This window comes from Octopus bimaculoides, chromosome 1 (genome assembly GCF_046866305.1).
Source record: "Octopus bimaculoides isolate indiv1 chromosome 1, ASM4686630v1, whole genome shotgun sequence".
Classification (NCBI taxonomy): domain Eukaryota; kingdom Metazoa; phylum Mollusca; class Cephalopoda; order Octopoda; family Octopodidae; genus Octopus; species Octopus bimaculoides.
This window is the reverse complement of record NC_142928.1, coordinates 105,823,134-105,837,424: the sequence shown is the minus strand read 5'-3', so window position 1 is coordinate 105,837,424 and position 14,291 is coordinate 105,823,134. Positions and strand designations below refer to the sequence as shown.

The window sequence follows — 14,291 nt, the reverse complement described above, 5'->3', positions numbered from 1 at the left end:
TTTGAAGGCCTGTGGCACTGCCATTCATTCTCTGATCAAGCCTTAACCTCCATCCCATAGTAGACTGTTTTCCATTGTCTTTTCTTTGATCATAATTCTGATATTATGGTGTATCTTAGGCAAAGCACTATTCATCTTTTTCTCATTTACCTGGTTGTAGAGCAAATCATTAATTCATACAAAGAGAAAGCAGATGTAAGATCAATTTCCTCCTCTGTGTATTGCATGTCATTATATCTAGATGGCCTTATTGTATCTGTTTATACCACTTTAGTAAAATTAGACATATAGGATTAAATAGGACACATACACTCCAACAAATAATAGTGTGCTTGCAATGGACTTGAAATCAAGTATTGATTGTTCAATACTTTATTCACTTGGTTATTTTATCCTACATGAGAAGTGTGACAGCTCTTCACTTGTCTTCCTTGGCCATAGTATGATAATTGTTCTTTTGCCATAGGCATAACATATATTCATCATCATTATCATCATCATCATCGTTTAACGTCCGCTTTCCATGCTAGCATGGGTTGGACGACTTGACTGAGGACTGGTGAAACCGGATGGCAACACCAGGCTCCAATCTAAATTTGGCAGAGTTTCTACAGCTAATTTCTACAGAGTTTCCTCGGTCATATATGTGACATATCTTCCTTGATCATAGATACAATATTTTTTCCTAAGTCATATTTTACTTGGCCATTGGTGTGATGTAGCATTCCTATTCAAAGGTGTGTCATATCTTCCTTGGCCATAGGTATGACATATCTATCTTGATCATAGGTTGTGACCTATCTCCCTTAGCCATGGGTCTGACAACAACAACAGCTTTTTGTAGGAGCATCCAGAGATGAGTTAGCTCTCACTGGTCTCAGCTAACAATCAGTAGGATTGATAGAAAGTCAAATCAATGGTTTGATGGTCTGTGTATAGACAAATGTTGACATAACATAGTGGATTAAATGTTTTTGCACATGTCTCTAAGTTAACTGAACTGACCTATTATCAAAGATATTTTAACTAAGACTATCCCATATTTTTTTTTTCAGATAATATGCACTACACTATTTTGTTGACTGTAGCTTTTTTAAAATGGTAGGATGATGTTTCACATCACCTAACTAACAGAGGAAATAAGTACTTTTGTATTTAGTATAAAACTAAGGTCTTCTTTACGGGGAGTTTTATGTCTAATACGCTTAATACTAGAGAGATCAAAACCAAATCTTTATTGCATCTCTTACTTCTTTAAATGAATAATCTTTTCTTTAGTCTAACATAAGTTCATTTCCAAAACTCTAAGACCTTTTTGAGAGCTATTCTTTAATTTCAATTCCATGTTTTACAATGGTTAAGGGATAAAATTATTCTTGGACAGATTGCCAGTCTGTTACTAATAACATTCTCGGATGACCTGAAAAACCAGTTCTTTTCATCTAGGTGAGGAGAGAGGGCTTTATATGGTCACTCAGTGTGCTAAAAATAGCAGCCAAGTCTTCCTCAAGCTAAACTCCTATTGTTTTGAAAAGAGAGGTAACACTATATAATATAATACTAGATGTACAGTGCCCAAGTGAAAGTTGGGATTGTTATGGCTAAAATACCTCTGATCATAGGTCTATATAGTCTTGTCTGTCATAGAACTAAACAACAACAACAACAACTAAAGCAATATAGAATAAAGTGTTTAGCTCAGAAACATTGCCTACTGCAGCTTGGTGCTCCTGTATTCCAGTTCTTATTTGCTGACCTCATTTTACATGTTCTGTCAAATATAATTTTTCATCTATTTTTGATTTAGCAATCAGATGAATTTAAAACAAACACGTAATACAAGTGCACCTAACATGATACCACTGCCACCACCATCACCATCAGCTGATGGTGCTCGCAATAAAGACATTATCATCCGTGACAATAACAACAACAACAGAAACGATATCAACAAGGATGAAATAATCAATCAGTCTATTGTAGCCTTCTCTGCAGAAAAGAATCAAGTGAGTTTATATTCATTTTATTCATCTCACCACTGCCAGAACACAAACTATTTCTTAGGTGCAGGTATGGCTGTGTGGTAAGAAGCTTGCTTCCCAACTACATGGTTCATAGTTCAGTTCCACTGCATTGCACCATGGACAAGTGTCTTCTACAACAAGCTTTGGGCCAACCAAAGCTTTGTGAGTGGATTTGGTAGACGGGAACTGAAAGAAACCCATCGTATGTATATATATATATATATATATATATATATATAAGGAGAGAATTCACAAAAAAAAGACAAAGATAGGTGGTGTAGAAAACAAACAGATGTATTAGTATAATGCTGGGAAGTGAAAAAGTCTTCAACGTTCCACAAAAAGGAACACAGAAAGAAACAAGGAGAAAAACAAGCAGAGAAAAAAAGAATGTGTAGTGGTTAGCGATCTATCATGGCGAATGCCGGACAGAAGGGTCACACAGAAGAGCTAGGAAAAAGGGAGATAATAAAATAGTGGTGATCCCAAAACGAAGGTGCTCATGTGTGTGTATAAGAGAGTTTATATATGTGTGTGGAAGAAGGCTGGTGATCTTGACGTGTACGTGTGTGTATGTGTAGGTGTGAAAATGTGGGGCTGGTAATTGGTCACTGCTGGTGTGTGTGTGGTGGTGTGTTGTGATGTGATGTGTTGTGTGGTATGGTGTAGTGGTGTGTGGTGTGGTGTGATGGTGTTGGGAGGTAGGGGAGGTGAGAGTGGGGAAAGTAAGGGTGAGGTGTGGGTTAGACTGAGGGTGGGGGTAGAGGTTGGGTATGTGGGTAGGCAGAGGGTGGGGGTAGATGTGGGGTATGTGGGATCACCGTGTAAAGGCTCTGGATGTCGAGAGTGAAGAGAAGTTTAGAGGGGCCTGGAGGGAAGGAGAAAGAGTTGAACAAACGAAGCGTGTGGTTGGTGTCATGGATGTGAGAAGGGAGTGAAGCTACTAGGGGGGCAAGGACGCGGTCAAGATATCTGGAGATGAGTTCGGTGGGGTAGTTGCAGGCGGGTTGTTAGGTTTGTGGATTTCAGGGAGGAAGTAAATGGTGGGGGTGCGAGGGGTGCGGACAATGAGGTTGGAGGCGGTGGGGGGAGATGGGAGGAGGAGATGAGGTCATGGATAGTGGAGGACACAGTCTGTTGGTAGCTGGGCATCGGGTCAGAGGGCAGTGGGCAGTAGAAAGAGGTGTCCTGAAGTTGGCGGAGAGCTTCGGCCTTGTAGAGGTCCACGCATCACACCACCACGGCTCCACCCTTGTTGGCCGGTTTTATAATGATGTCAGTGCGGCGTCAGAGAATCGAAAGGCCAAAAGTTCAGCTGGGGAGATGTTTGGATGACAGGGATGCCTGGAAAAGTGAATCTGCTTGAACAGCAGTGTAATCTACTCAAATAGACAAATTTTGAATTGGAGTCTCCAATAAGTAAACTAGTTCAGCAGAAAGAAGAAATGCATCAAGTATTAGAAGAAATCAAGAAGGCAAAAGATGATGAAATGAAGGTAAAGCAATTAGAAAAATAACTGTCATTATAAATATAATAGGCATTCTGTCTGTGGGTACAAGATATATATATATGTGTGTGTGTGTGTGTGTGTGTGTATTTATGTATGTATGTCTTTGTGCCTGTGTTTGTATCCCCACCATCACTTGACAACTGATGTTGGTGTGTTTATGTCCCCGTAACTTAGCAATTCAGCAAAAGAATAAGTACTAGGCTTGCAAAGAATAAGTCCTGAGGTTGATTTCTTTAACTAAGACCCTTTACAGCGGTGCTCCAGCATAGCTGCAGTCAAATGACTGAAATAAGTAAAAGAATATGTATTGTTTTGTTTTTATATTACTTTGGTCTTGTGGAGCAGGTGAGATCAAGGCCATTAACACTTTCCTTGAATAGTTGTGAGTTGATGACTGAAGGGAAACTTATGTGCAGGGAGGGAATTTCAGAGGATCAATATTTCTTGCTGAGAAAGATCTGGGAATTGTATAGGGCTGAGGAGCAGAGTGAGTTTGAGATATATAGAATATCAGTGTTTGGAGAAAGAAAGGGGTGCCCTGAGTGAAGGTGATTCAGACTAACCAAGCCTGGTGAGTGGAGACTATGTAGTTGTGTTAAAAAAGGCAGAGAAGAGACAGTATGTCTATAGGTCAGAGTTGTGGGTATTTTGGTGAGCAACTTCATGCCAATCAATCAAGAATCCTTCTTTGGATGTGATCTGGGATGTTTGTATGTGTATCTGCAGTGCTGTCCTGGATGTGGGAGCTGCTATTTTATTAATTTATTTCTTCATCTTTTCTTCTTTATCTCTTCCTCATTTTTATGTGGTAGTCTTAATCCATTACTTGGTTTAATACCACCATCTGACTCTTGGATAACTTTAGTGAAGTCCAATCTGTTGCAAGTATTCAGTCTAGACTTCCTCTTTTTTGAGGTAATGTCTTCACTTTTCTTCCTTCAAGGTTTAGGAGTCCTGAATAGGGTTCATGTGTGCTGCACTTGCTCTTATAACTACATAAAAACAAAACAGAATTTAAAAAATTTACAATCTTAAATAATAGGTACGAGTATTGCAGCATCATTTAAAAATTTGTTTTACAACAATATGGTCTTAAAACTGGTCGTACTGAGTGCCATCTGGTCAAGTGTCTTCTACTCATCACAACTGCACTGCAAACATAAATTCTATAATTCTATATCTAGTTTTCATTTGTTTCATTAATGTCTTTATTTCATTCAAGCAGTTATTTCTTGATTTTCAATTATAATTAATTTTCTTACAGCTAGAAATCAATCACTGGAAACAGCAGTGCAATCTACTCGAACAGACAAATTTTGAATTGGAGTCTCAAATAAGTAAACTAGTTCAGCAGAAAGAAGAAATGCATCAAGTATTAGAAGAAATCAAGAAGGCAAAAGATGACGAAATGAAGGTAAAACAATGAGAAAGCTAACTGTCATTATAAATATAATAATAGGCATTCTGTCTGTGAGTACAAGATATTGGTTTACTGACTGGATGATCAATGGTGCAAACCTAACTGTAGTTTAGTCAATGCATTGTTTGAAGTGACTGAATAGATAAGCAGTGGAAAAATAGTTAGCAGTTGATTCTACCACTTTTCTTTTGAACTCAAATCCCATTGATATTGACTTAACTTTACCATTTATCCTTTTGTGGTTCAGAAAATAAATCTCAGTTGAGTAATGATGTCCATATAATCAAATGTGACCTTCCACTAAACTTGTGAATTTGTGCCTATGCAAGAAATCAGTCTTAAGCTTGTGAAAAGGCAGTGAGCTGGCAGAATTCCTAGCATGGTGGGCAAGATGCTTAGTGGCATTTCATCCGTCTTTCACTCTCAGTTCAAATGCTACCGAGGCCAACTTTGCCTTTCAGTCTTCCAGGGATAATAAGATAATCACCAGTTCAGCACTAGGCTTGATGCAATTAATCACCTCACCCCTGAACTTGCTGGCCTTGTGCCAAAATTTGAAACCAATATTAAGTTTGTGTTGATGAGTACGTAGATGAGTATGTAGTTCTTAATGAGCTGGGCTTGCAATTTCTTTTCTATTTTATGTTGCAACTGTTTCAGTGTGAAGTTGAAATCCTTCTATGCTTTTGGTTTGAAAAGAGAAATATTCTACCATTGCTGTCTTGACATTGATACTCTATAGGAAGACAAAGTATTTTTCATACCCCCAAAACCAATGCATTATGGGATTTGTCATCCCCAACACTAGTCTAGAAAAACATTTCTAAAATCTCAATTAAGATAAAGATATTTTTATTATGTGAAGTATATAGGTGCAGGTGTGGCTGTGTGGTAAGAATCTTGCTTTCCAATCACATGGTTCTGGGTTCAGTCCCACTGCATGGCACCTTGGGCAAATGTCTTCTACTATAGCCTTGTGCCTACAAAAGCCTTCTATATGGATTTGGTAAACGGAAACTGAAAGAAGCCTGTTGTATATATATATATATATATATATATATATATATATATATATATATATATATATGAGTGTGTGTCTTTGTGCTTGTGTTTGTCCCCACTACCATTTGACAACCAGTGTTGGTTTGTTTATATCTCCATATAGCAGTATGGCAAAAAGAGAATAATAAAATAAGTACCAGGCTTAAAAAAAAAAAGTACTGGGGTCGATTCATTCAACTAAAAGTTCTTCATAACCCACCATGGCCACAGTCTAATGACTGAAACAAAAGAAAGAAGATGAAAAAGAGATATATCATTTCATGTAATCTTTGCCCTCTTTCATGGGTGGCTCATGGGGTGCAAAGTCCTCAAGTATGCCTTCCATTGGCTCCTGTCAGAAGCAGCTGTCTCCAATTAATTTGGCTGGATTCCTTAATCTCTTGATACTCACACTCTTATCAGTATTGCTAGATTATGCAGTCTGACTCGATACTCTTTTTATCACACTAAGTAACCCAGCACACACTTTCAGCAGTTATCTACACTTATACTCTCTGCTTTATCCGTGTACTCTTTTATTAAAGTAATGATGACTTGTTTTAGAAAATAAGAACCTTCAGCAAACCTCTAATGATGTAATGCAGTGGTTTTCAACCACTTTTGGATTATAGACTCCTTTGATTCTATTTTACTCTACTGGACCTACATAGTCATTCGATGTATATATATAAAAAAAAATATTGTTGTATTTGGGGATGGTCATGTTGCCAGTTTAGCCAATAAAAACACGCGCACTGTATATTTGGTGTTAATTTGCTTCAGCTTTATATTACATTACGTTACATTAATCCTATTTCGGCCAGAGTTCTTTCGTCACACTTCTGTGACCTCATCAGTGGTCCTTTGCTTTCTTCTTTCTTATATGTGTGTCCGTCTTTGCTAACTATCAGCCATTTTGTATTTTGTATTCCTATTGTATGTGTCTACGCATGCGTATCCCTCTATGTGTGTCTATGTTTTCTAAGTGCATGTGTGTGTATGGGGAGTGCCTGTATTATCTGTTTCCTCTGTTAATACATGTTCGTTTATTTGCATAAAAAAATGAAAATATTTTGTGTATTGTAGAAGTACAAGCAATTCATTTCACATAAATTTTAACAACAAAATCTTATATGGACTTCCAAGGGTCATATGGACCCTGGTTGAGAAATACTGATGCAGAGGGACATCTTCCAGTATTCATGTGAAAGAAGCTGAGAATTTTATAGCTCTGTGAAATCAGCTCATACAAAACAACTACTCTAACGGTTAAGAGTAGTTGATGCTACCTTTGAAGCACCAATGCTTCAATAGATACATCTAATCTCCTCTATTTGTGGTTGGAGACATGAGGGGCGTCTGGCTATAGGACTGCACTCAAATCGGTTTGTTGAAATGTGCATAAAATTGCTGCTGCTGTCACTGCTGCTGCCACCACCACCATCCTTGCCATCACCATTGCCACCACCACTGCTGCTGCTGCCACAACCTCTCCCTTCTTCTTCTTCTTCTTCTTCTTCTTCTTCTTCTTCTTCTTCTTCTTCTTCTTCTTCTTCTTCTTCTTCTTCTTCTTCTTCTTCTTCTTCTTCTTTCTCCTCCTCACTTCCTCCACTCTTCTTTTCCCCCACAACCACAAAAGGCCTTGAGGTATTTAGCTGTATCCCTTTCTGTTTGGAGTTCAAATCTGTTGAGGCTAACTTCACTTAAAATAAACACCTGTGGAGAACTAGGGATCAATCAAAATTCAAATGTATCCTGTTCGACAAATGCATGACCTTGTAGCTTACATTAGAAGTAAGAGTTAAGAAAAGCATAACTAATCATCGTTTAATATCCATGTTTCATTATTTTGGTATTCTTTAATTGCAGGCAGTTGAATCCAAATTTTTTGATGACATTGAAAGTATGAAGAAGAAACTTCACTGGTACACATACAATCAACAACTGTTAGACCAGTCCGTTTTAGTCTTGCAGCAAAAAGACAAAGAGATTGAACAGCTAAATCTTAGAATTCAGAAATTGAGCTCAGAGGTATGTATATTTTTTAATATATATTCAGCTGTTTCTTTTTTAAATTACAATAAAAATAAATGTGGTTAAGAAGCTCTCTTTGAAACATGTGGTTTCAGGGTCAGTCCCATTGTGTGGCACCTTCGACAAGTGTCTTCTATTATAGCCCCAGGTTGACCAATGCTTTGTGAGTGAATTTGGTAACTGGAAACTGTTTAGAAACCTGTTGTATATGTATGTGTGTTTGTGTGTCTTTGTGCCCCTACCATCACTTGACAACTAGTGTTGGTTTGTTTACATCTCCATAACATTGCAGTTCAGCAAAAGTGACCAATGGAATAAGTACCAAACTTTAAAAATAAGCACTGGTGTCAATCTGTTTAGCTAAACTCTTCAAGGCAGTGCTCCAGTATGGCTGCAGTCCAAAGGATGAAACAAAAGATAAAAGATAACAACACCCCCGTCCCTCACTTATTTCTTATTGTTTTCTGATTAAAAAAAAAAAAAGACTCTCTACAACTTAATAAAGAGATTCATTCTTTTGTTTGTACTTCATATTTCTCATTGTAGACTGGAAAACGTTTTGAGGAGAACAAGTTACTTGGAAAAGAAAGAGCTGCTAATCAGAAACGTATTCAAAATCTTGAACATCAGGTGAATAAACTTCTGGGAAATTCTGCTCTGCTGGTTCTGATTGTGAAATTCTGCTTTTTGTTTCTAAATGCAAAACCATAAATTCTGAGTAATTTCAAAGGATTTTTTAATGATTTTTCCATTTTGTTTCACAAAGCTTTCTATCTGTTTCATTCTGTTCTCTTTTCTGTCTATTTATAGATGTGTTTATCTGTGTCTAACTCGGTTCTCTGTTCTGTCTATATACAGATGTATTTACCTGTGCTCATATCTTTACTCATGGCAGTGCCATGTAAAAGCATTTGTACAGTACCACATAAAAGCGCCTGTGTGGTGTCAGGTAAAAGCACCTTTGTGGTACCATGTACAAACGCTCATGTGAAGTCACGTAAAAGCACCCAGCACACTCTGAAAAGTGGTTGGTGTCAGGAAGGGCATCCAGCTGAACAAAAACCATTCCAAATCTGATTGGAGCCTGGTGCAGCTCCCCAGCTTGCCAGCTCTGATAAAACCATCCAACCCATGCCAGCATGGACATCAGATGTTAAATGATGATGATGATATATATATTTGAATGCAATTTTTCTATAGCTCGTAATTCATGCCTTTCAACTTCTTATGCAGAGGCAAACATTTAGAGTTAATTAGTGTGCTTAGCTGCTATTTAAAAAAAAATCTCTGCATCCTGTGGTAGTATAGAAAAAAAAAAAAAAAGAAACAAGGCAAAGCAGTTGTGAGGTTTTAGTAGTGGATTACCGTCTGCATGGTCATAAGTCAAATATAACTATAGCTATTTGGTGAATTCCTGAGCAAGGTACATAACTCTGCAAGCATTGTGTAATGCCTGGAGCAGTAAATATACAGGCATCCCCCACCCCATCTGCATTATAGAAAAGCTGCATTCTTGAAAATCTTACTTCTGTGTGGAATTCAATTGTCTGAAACCTATTTTCTCCATCACTTCCATGTTACATAGAAATAAGTCAACAGGAAAATAAGTTTCATGTATCAAAATAACACATTACAACAAGTTTTTCCAGAACATAATGCTTTTATAACATGGAAAATGCTTGTATTAACTAAAAATAATGTGATCTGATAAAATGATATAAGGATATATATTGTTTAGGAGGTTAGAATAAGACCAAAACATATCCAAAATTAACTCCCATATCACGCACACACACACACACACATCGCAGGCTTCTTTCAGTTTCCATCTACCAAATCCACTCACAAAGCTTTGGTTAGCTTGAGGCTATTGTAGAAGACACTTGCCCAAGATGCCATGCAGTGGGACTGAATCTGTTACCGTGTGATTGGGAAGCAAACACTTCTTACCACACAGCCACTTCATGAGAGTTGATTTGGTTTGTTTGGTATGACCCAGATACATGGCGAAACATCTATGTTGAAAATGAACTCATCATTCATGAGTCAGGCAGCAATAATACTACACCTTAGGGCAGTGAGCTGGTAGTACTGTTAGCATACCAGGCAAAATGCTTAGTAGCACTTCATCTGCCTTTACATTCTGAGTTCAAATCCCTCTGAGGTTGACTTTACTTTTCATCCTTTCGGGATCGATAAAATAAATACCAGTTGAATACTGTGGTTGATGTAATCATCTTACTCCCTCTTCTGAAATTATTGGCTTTGTGCCACAAAATTGAAATCAATACTACTACACTTTGTCTAAGTTACTAAATTGAAAGACTCCAAATTGAAAAGGAAATTTACATGAATTTATATATAAAATTTCATTAATTGAAAAAGTAAATTTCATTTTTACATAAATACACCAAACTGAAAATTTAGTTTCTTAGAGATATGGGTGTGTGGTTAAGAAGCTTGCATTGCAATTGTGTGGTTTCAGGTTCAGTCCCATTGCATGATGCCTTCGGCAAGTGTCTACTACTATAGCTCAGGGCCTTGTGAGTGAATTTGGTAGATGGAAACTGTGAGGAAGCTCATCATATATATATATATATATATATATATGGGTGAGTGGACAAATGAAAGAAAAGGCACTCAGCACATTTATTGGGAGTTACATGTATTGTTTAAAACTGCTAAGTTACTGGGACATAAACAAACCAACATCAGTTGTCAAGTGATGGTAGGGACAAACAGACATACACACATACATGTATACTTATATATATATATATATATATATATATATATATATATATATATATATATATATATATATATATGGGAGAATATACAAAAAATAACAACAGACGAGGACAGGTGGTGTAAATAACAAAAGTATATATTAGTATGACGCTCGGGAATACGGAAAGTCTTTGACGTTTCGAGCTACGCTCTTCAACAGAAAGAATACGGAGACAAGGAGAAAAACACGGAGAAAAAAAATTGAATAGTGTTCAGTCAATGGTCAATCATAATAATGGCCGATCATAACAATGACTGACCGGAAGTTAGAAATTCTTATTTCAGGAGAGCTAAGAAAGGGGGAGATAACAAACGGTGATCGGGAACGAGGGGCTGTGTGTGGGAGGTAGACTGCTGGTGATCTTGACGTATGTAGTTTGAAAATGGGGGAAGGGAGAAAGAGAGAAAGTAGTTGGTCAGTTGTAGTGTGTGCGTGGTGTGATGCGAGGGTATTGGTGTGGTGTGCATGGTGTGATGTGAGGGTATTGGTGTGGTGTGATGTGAGGGTGTTGGGAGGTGGGGAAGGCATGGGTGGAGTGTGGGGTAGAGGTAGGGGTCTGTGGGTAGGGTGAGGTATGTGGGTAGGGGTGGGTGGTGGGTGTAAGGAATTGGATGGGGTGGAGTGGGAAGGTAGAGTAGGAGTATGTTGGGGTGTGGTGGGATGAGCTTATGAGGGGGTGTTGACGAGGAGGGAGAAGGGGAAGGTGGATGTAAGAGAGGGGGAAGATGGGTATGGGAGGGGAGAGGAAGAGAGGAGAGAGGGTGGGTATAAGAGAGGGAAGGGGGATGGAGAGAGGGGGAAGGTGGGTATGGGGGGAGAAAGAGGGGAAGGTGGGTATGGGGGGAGAAAGAGAGGAAGAGAAAGAGAGTGAGAGAGAGGGAAGAGGGGTATGGGGGGGAGAAAGAAAGGAAGAGAAAGAGAGTGAGAGAGAGGGGAAGAGAGTGAGAGAGAGGGGAAGAGAGTGAGAGAGTAAGGGTGAGAGAGTAAGAGAGTAAGAGTGTAGAGAGTAGGAGAGTAAGAGTGAGAGAGGGGGGAGTACGAGAGAAGAGAGTGAGAGAGAGTAAGAGAGAGGAGAGAAAGAGTAGGGGTGAAGAGAAGTGGGAGTGGAGAGAAGTATGAAGAGAGGTGAAAAGACATACAAAGAAGTAGGAGTCGGAGCAGGAGGTGGGGGAGGGGAGAGATGGGTGGTAGGAGGGAGGGTGGGGGAGAGAGACAGGAGGAGGGGGTTAGATGAAGAGTGGAGGGGAGTTGAGCCCATGTGGCGCAAAGGAGCGAAGATAGAAGATTAATCCCTGTTCACGGCGCAAACGGGAGTCCGGATGGCCCCTGTGCATGGACAATCCAAACACAGACAGGTGTTGCCGCAAGGAGTGGCCGGCAGAACGGAAGTGGCGTGACACCGGGGTGTCATTGCCGACGTTGATATCTCGGAGGTGTTCCGCGAATCGGTCGGCCAGGCGGCGCCCCGTTTGTCCGATGTACAGGGATTGGCAGAGAGAGCAGGAGAGGCAATATATGATGTTGGTAGACGTGCAGGTGAAGGAGTCGGTGATGCGATAGGGTCGGTGATGGGTGCTGGTGAGGAGGGTGGTGTTGGAGAGGTAAGGGCAAGTGCGGCAGCGTGGGCGGGAGCAGGGGAACGAGCCAGGTTGGGAGGTTGGGTTGGGGAAGAAGCTGTGGACCAAGAGGTCCCGTAGGTTGTGGGCTCGTTTGAAGGAGGGGAGGGGTCGATTAGGGAAGATGTGGGAGGTGGAGGGGTCGGACTGGAGGCGTCGAAAAGCTCGGAGAATGGAGCATTGGAGGGGTAGGGTGGTGGGATGGTAGGTGAGGGGAAAAGGGAGGCGGGAAACGGCAGGGCGGGTTCGGGGGGAGAGAGCAGATGCACGGTCCACAGAACGTGCTCTGGCAAGGGCGGTGTGGATGGTGGTGGGTGGATATCCACGCAGGCTAAAGTGGTGAGCCATGAGTTGAGACTGAGTCTCAAAGTCATGGCTGTCGCTACAAAGTCTGCGTAGACGGAGGAATTGGGAATAGGGGATGGAAAGTTTTGTGTGTCTAGGGTGGGAGGAGGAGAAGTTGAGATAGGAGTGTGAGTCTGTGTGTTTGTAGTGGATAGAGGTGCTAAGGGCGGAGTGGAGGATGCTGACCGAAATGTCGAGAAAAGGGACAGAGGTGTCAGAGACAGTACATATACATATATATATATATTATATATGTATGTATGTATTTATAAAGTATATATGTTGATTTGTTTATGTATCAGTAACTTAGCAGTTTGGCAAAATAGATTAATAGAATAAGTACCAGATTTTAAAATAAATTAAAGTACTGGGATTGATTTGTTTGACTAAATTCCTCAATGCAGTAGCCCAGCATGGGCTCAGTGCAGTGCCTGAAACAAGTAAACAGTAAGAGACAAAAAAATAAGAGTTTATATGTAAAATTCTATTAAACCTATAAAATATTATTTTATCTGTCATTCCAAAAATTGTTTTTATTATCAGATAAAGGAAATGGAAAAAATCTACTGTAAGCGCAACCCAAATTCTTTACCTGCATTATTAATGGCAGCTGGCAGTTCTGTTGAAGCAAGCAGTGACTGTCGTCAGGCACCATCCCCACTAAATCTTCTGCTTGAGCAGAAGGTTCAGAAACTGGAGAATCAACTGAAGAATGCTCAAGAAGAGGGTGACCTCAGAGTGAGGACTGTGGAACAAAAGTACAACAAGCTGAAGGTTAGTTCCTATAGTTACTGTATGAAATAGTGAATACAAGGGGTTATAAGCCAGACTGTTTCTTTGTGAAGCACTTATGGATGTTCACATTATTCCATGTGAACATGTATGTATATAGATGTCAGTATTTTGTTAAGGTTATTTCTACAGATATTCTATAGAAATTATAACCAGCATTGATTTTGATCATTTTCATAAAATTTTATTATTTTATTTGTTTGTCTAAAGCTGCAGTATGAAAGTCAGATTGAAACATTGGAAGAAACTGTTAAGAAGTTACAGCATCAGGCTATTTTGGGTCGTTGTACTGTTTGCAAGAAACCATCATCTGAAGAGATGCCAGAAGAACCAAAAACAAGTGAAAATGCAGTGAAAGATAATTCAGAAACTGCAATTAAAGAATTACAGCAAAATGTTGACCAACTGCAGTCTGAAGTGCAAAAATATAAAGAAGAAGATGGTAAGAGATTTTATATTGGTCTTGTGTATTTAAACAACTATCTAGATTTATAGGAGCATTTATCTCATGATAATATGGAACAGTGCATGTTGTAAAATTCTGTAAAAACAGGTGTGACTGTGTAGTAAGAAGTTTGTTTCTCAACCACATGGTCCTGGGTTCTATCCCACTGTGCAGCACTTCGGGTAAGTGTCTCCTACTATGAACCTGGGCTGACCTAATCCTTGTGAGTGGATTTGGAGATGGAAACTGAAAGAATCCATCATATATATATG

At 39.4% G+C, this 14,291-nt stretch overlaps 1 protein-coding gene across 3 annotated transcripts in view; it reads left to right on the top strand.

Annotated features, from left to right (window-relative positions):
* Positions 1-14,291, top strand: part of LOC106871085 (centrosomal protein of 162 kDa) — a 100,608-nt gene that overhangs the window by 60,711 nt on the left and 25,606 nt on the right. For all 3 annotated transcript variants that reach the window (XM_089355290.1, XM_089355292.1, XM_089355282.1), the window contains 6 exons: positions 1,808-2,006; positions 4,800-4,949; positions 7,866-8,027; positions 8,577-8,660; positions 13,326-13,556; positions 13,785-14,016. In XM_089355290.1, the coding sequence (XP_089211416.1) occupies positions 1,808-2,006; positions 4,800-4,949; positions 7,866-8,027; positions 8,577-8,660; positions 13,326-13,556; positions 13,785-14,016 (1,058 nt within the window). The remainder of the gene's footprint in view (positions 1-1,807; positions 2,007-4,799; positions 4,950-7,865; positions 8,028-8,576; positions 8,661-13,325; positions 13,557-13,784; positions 14,017-14,291) is intronic.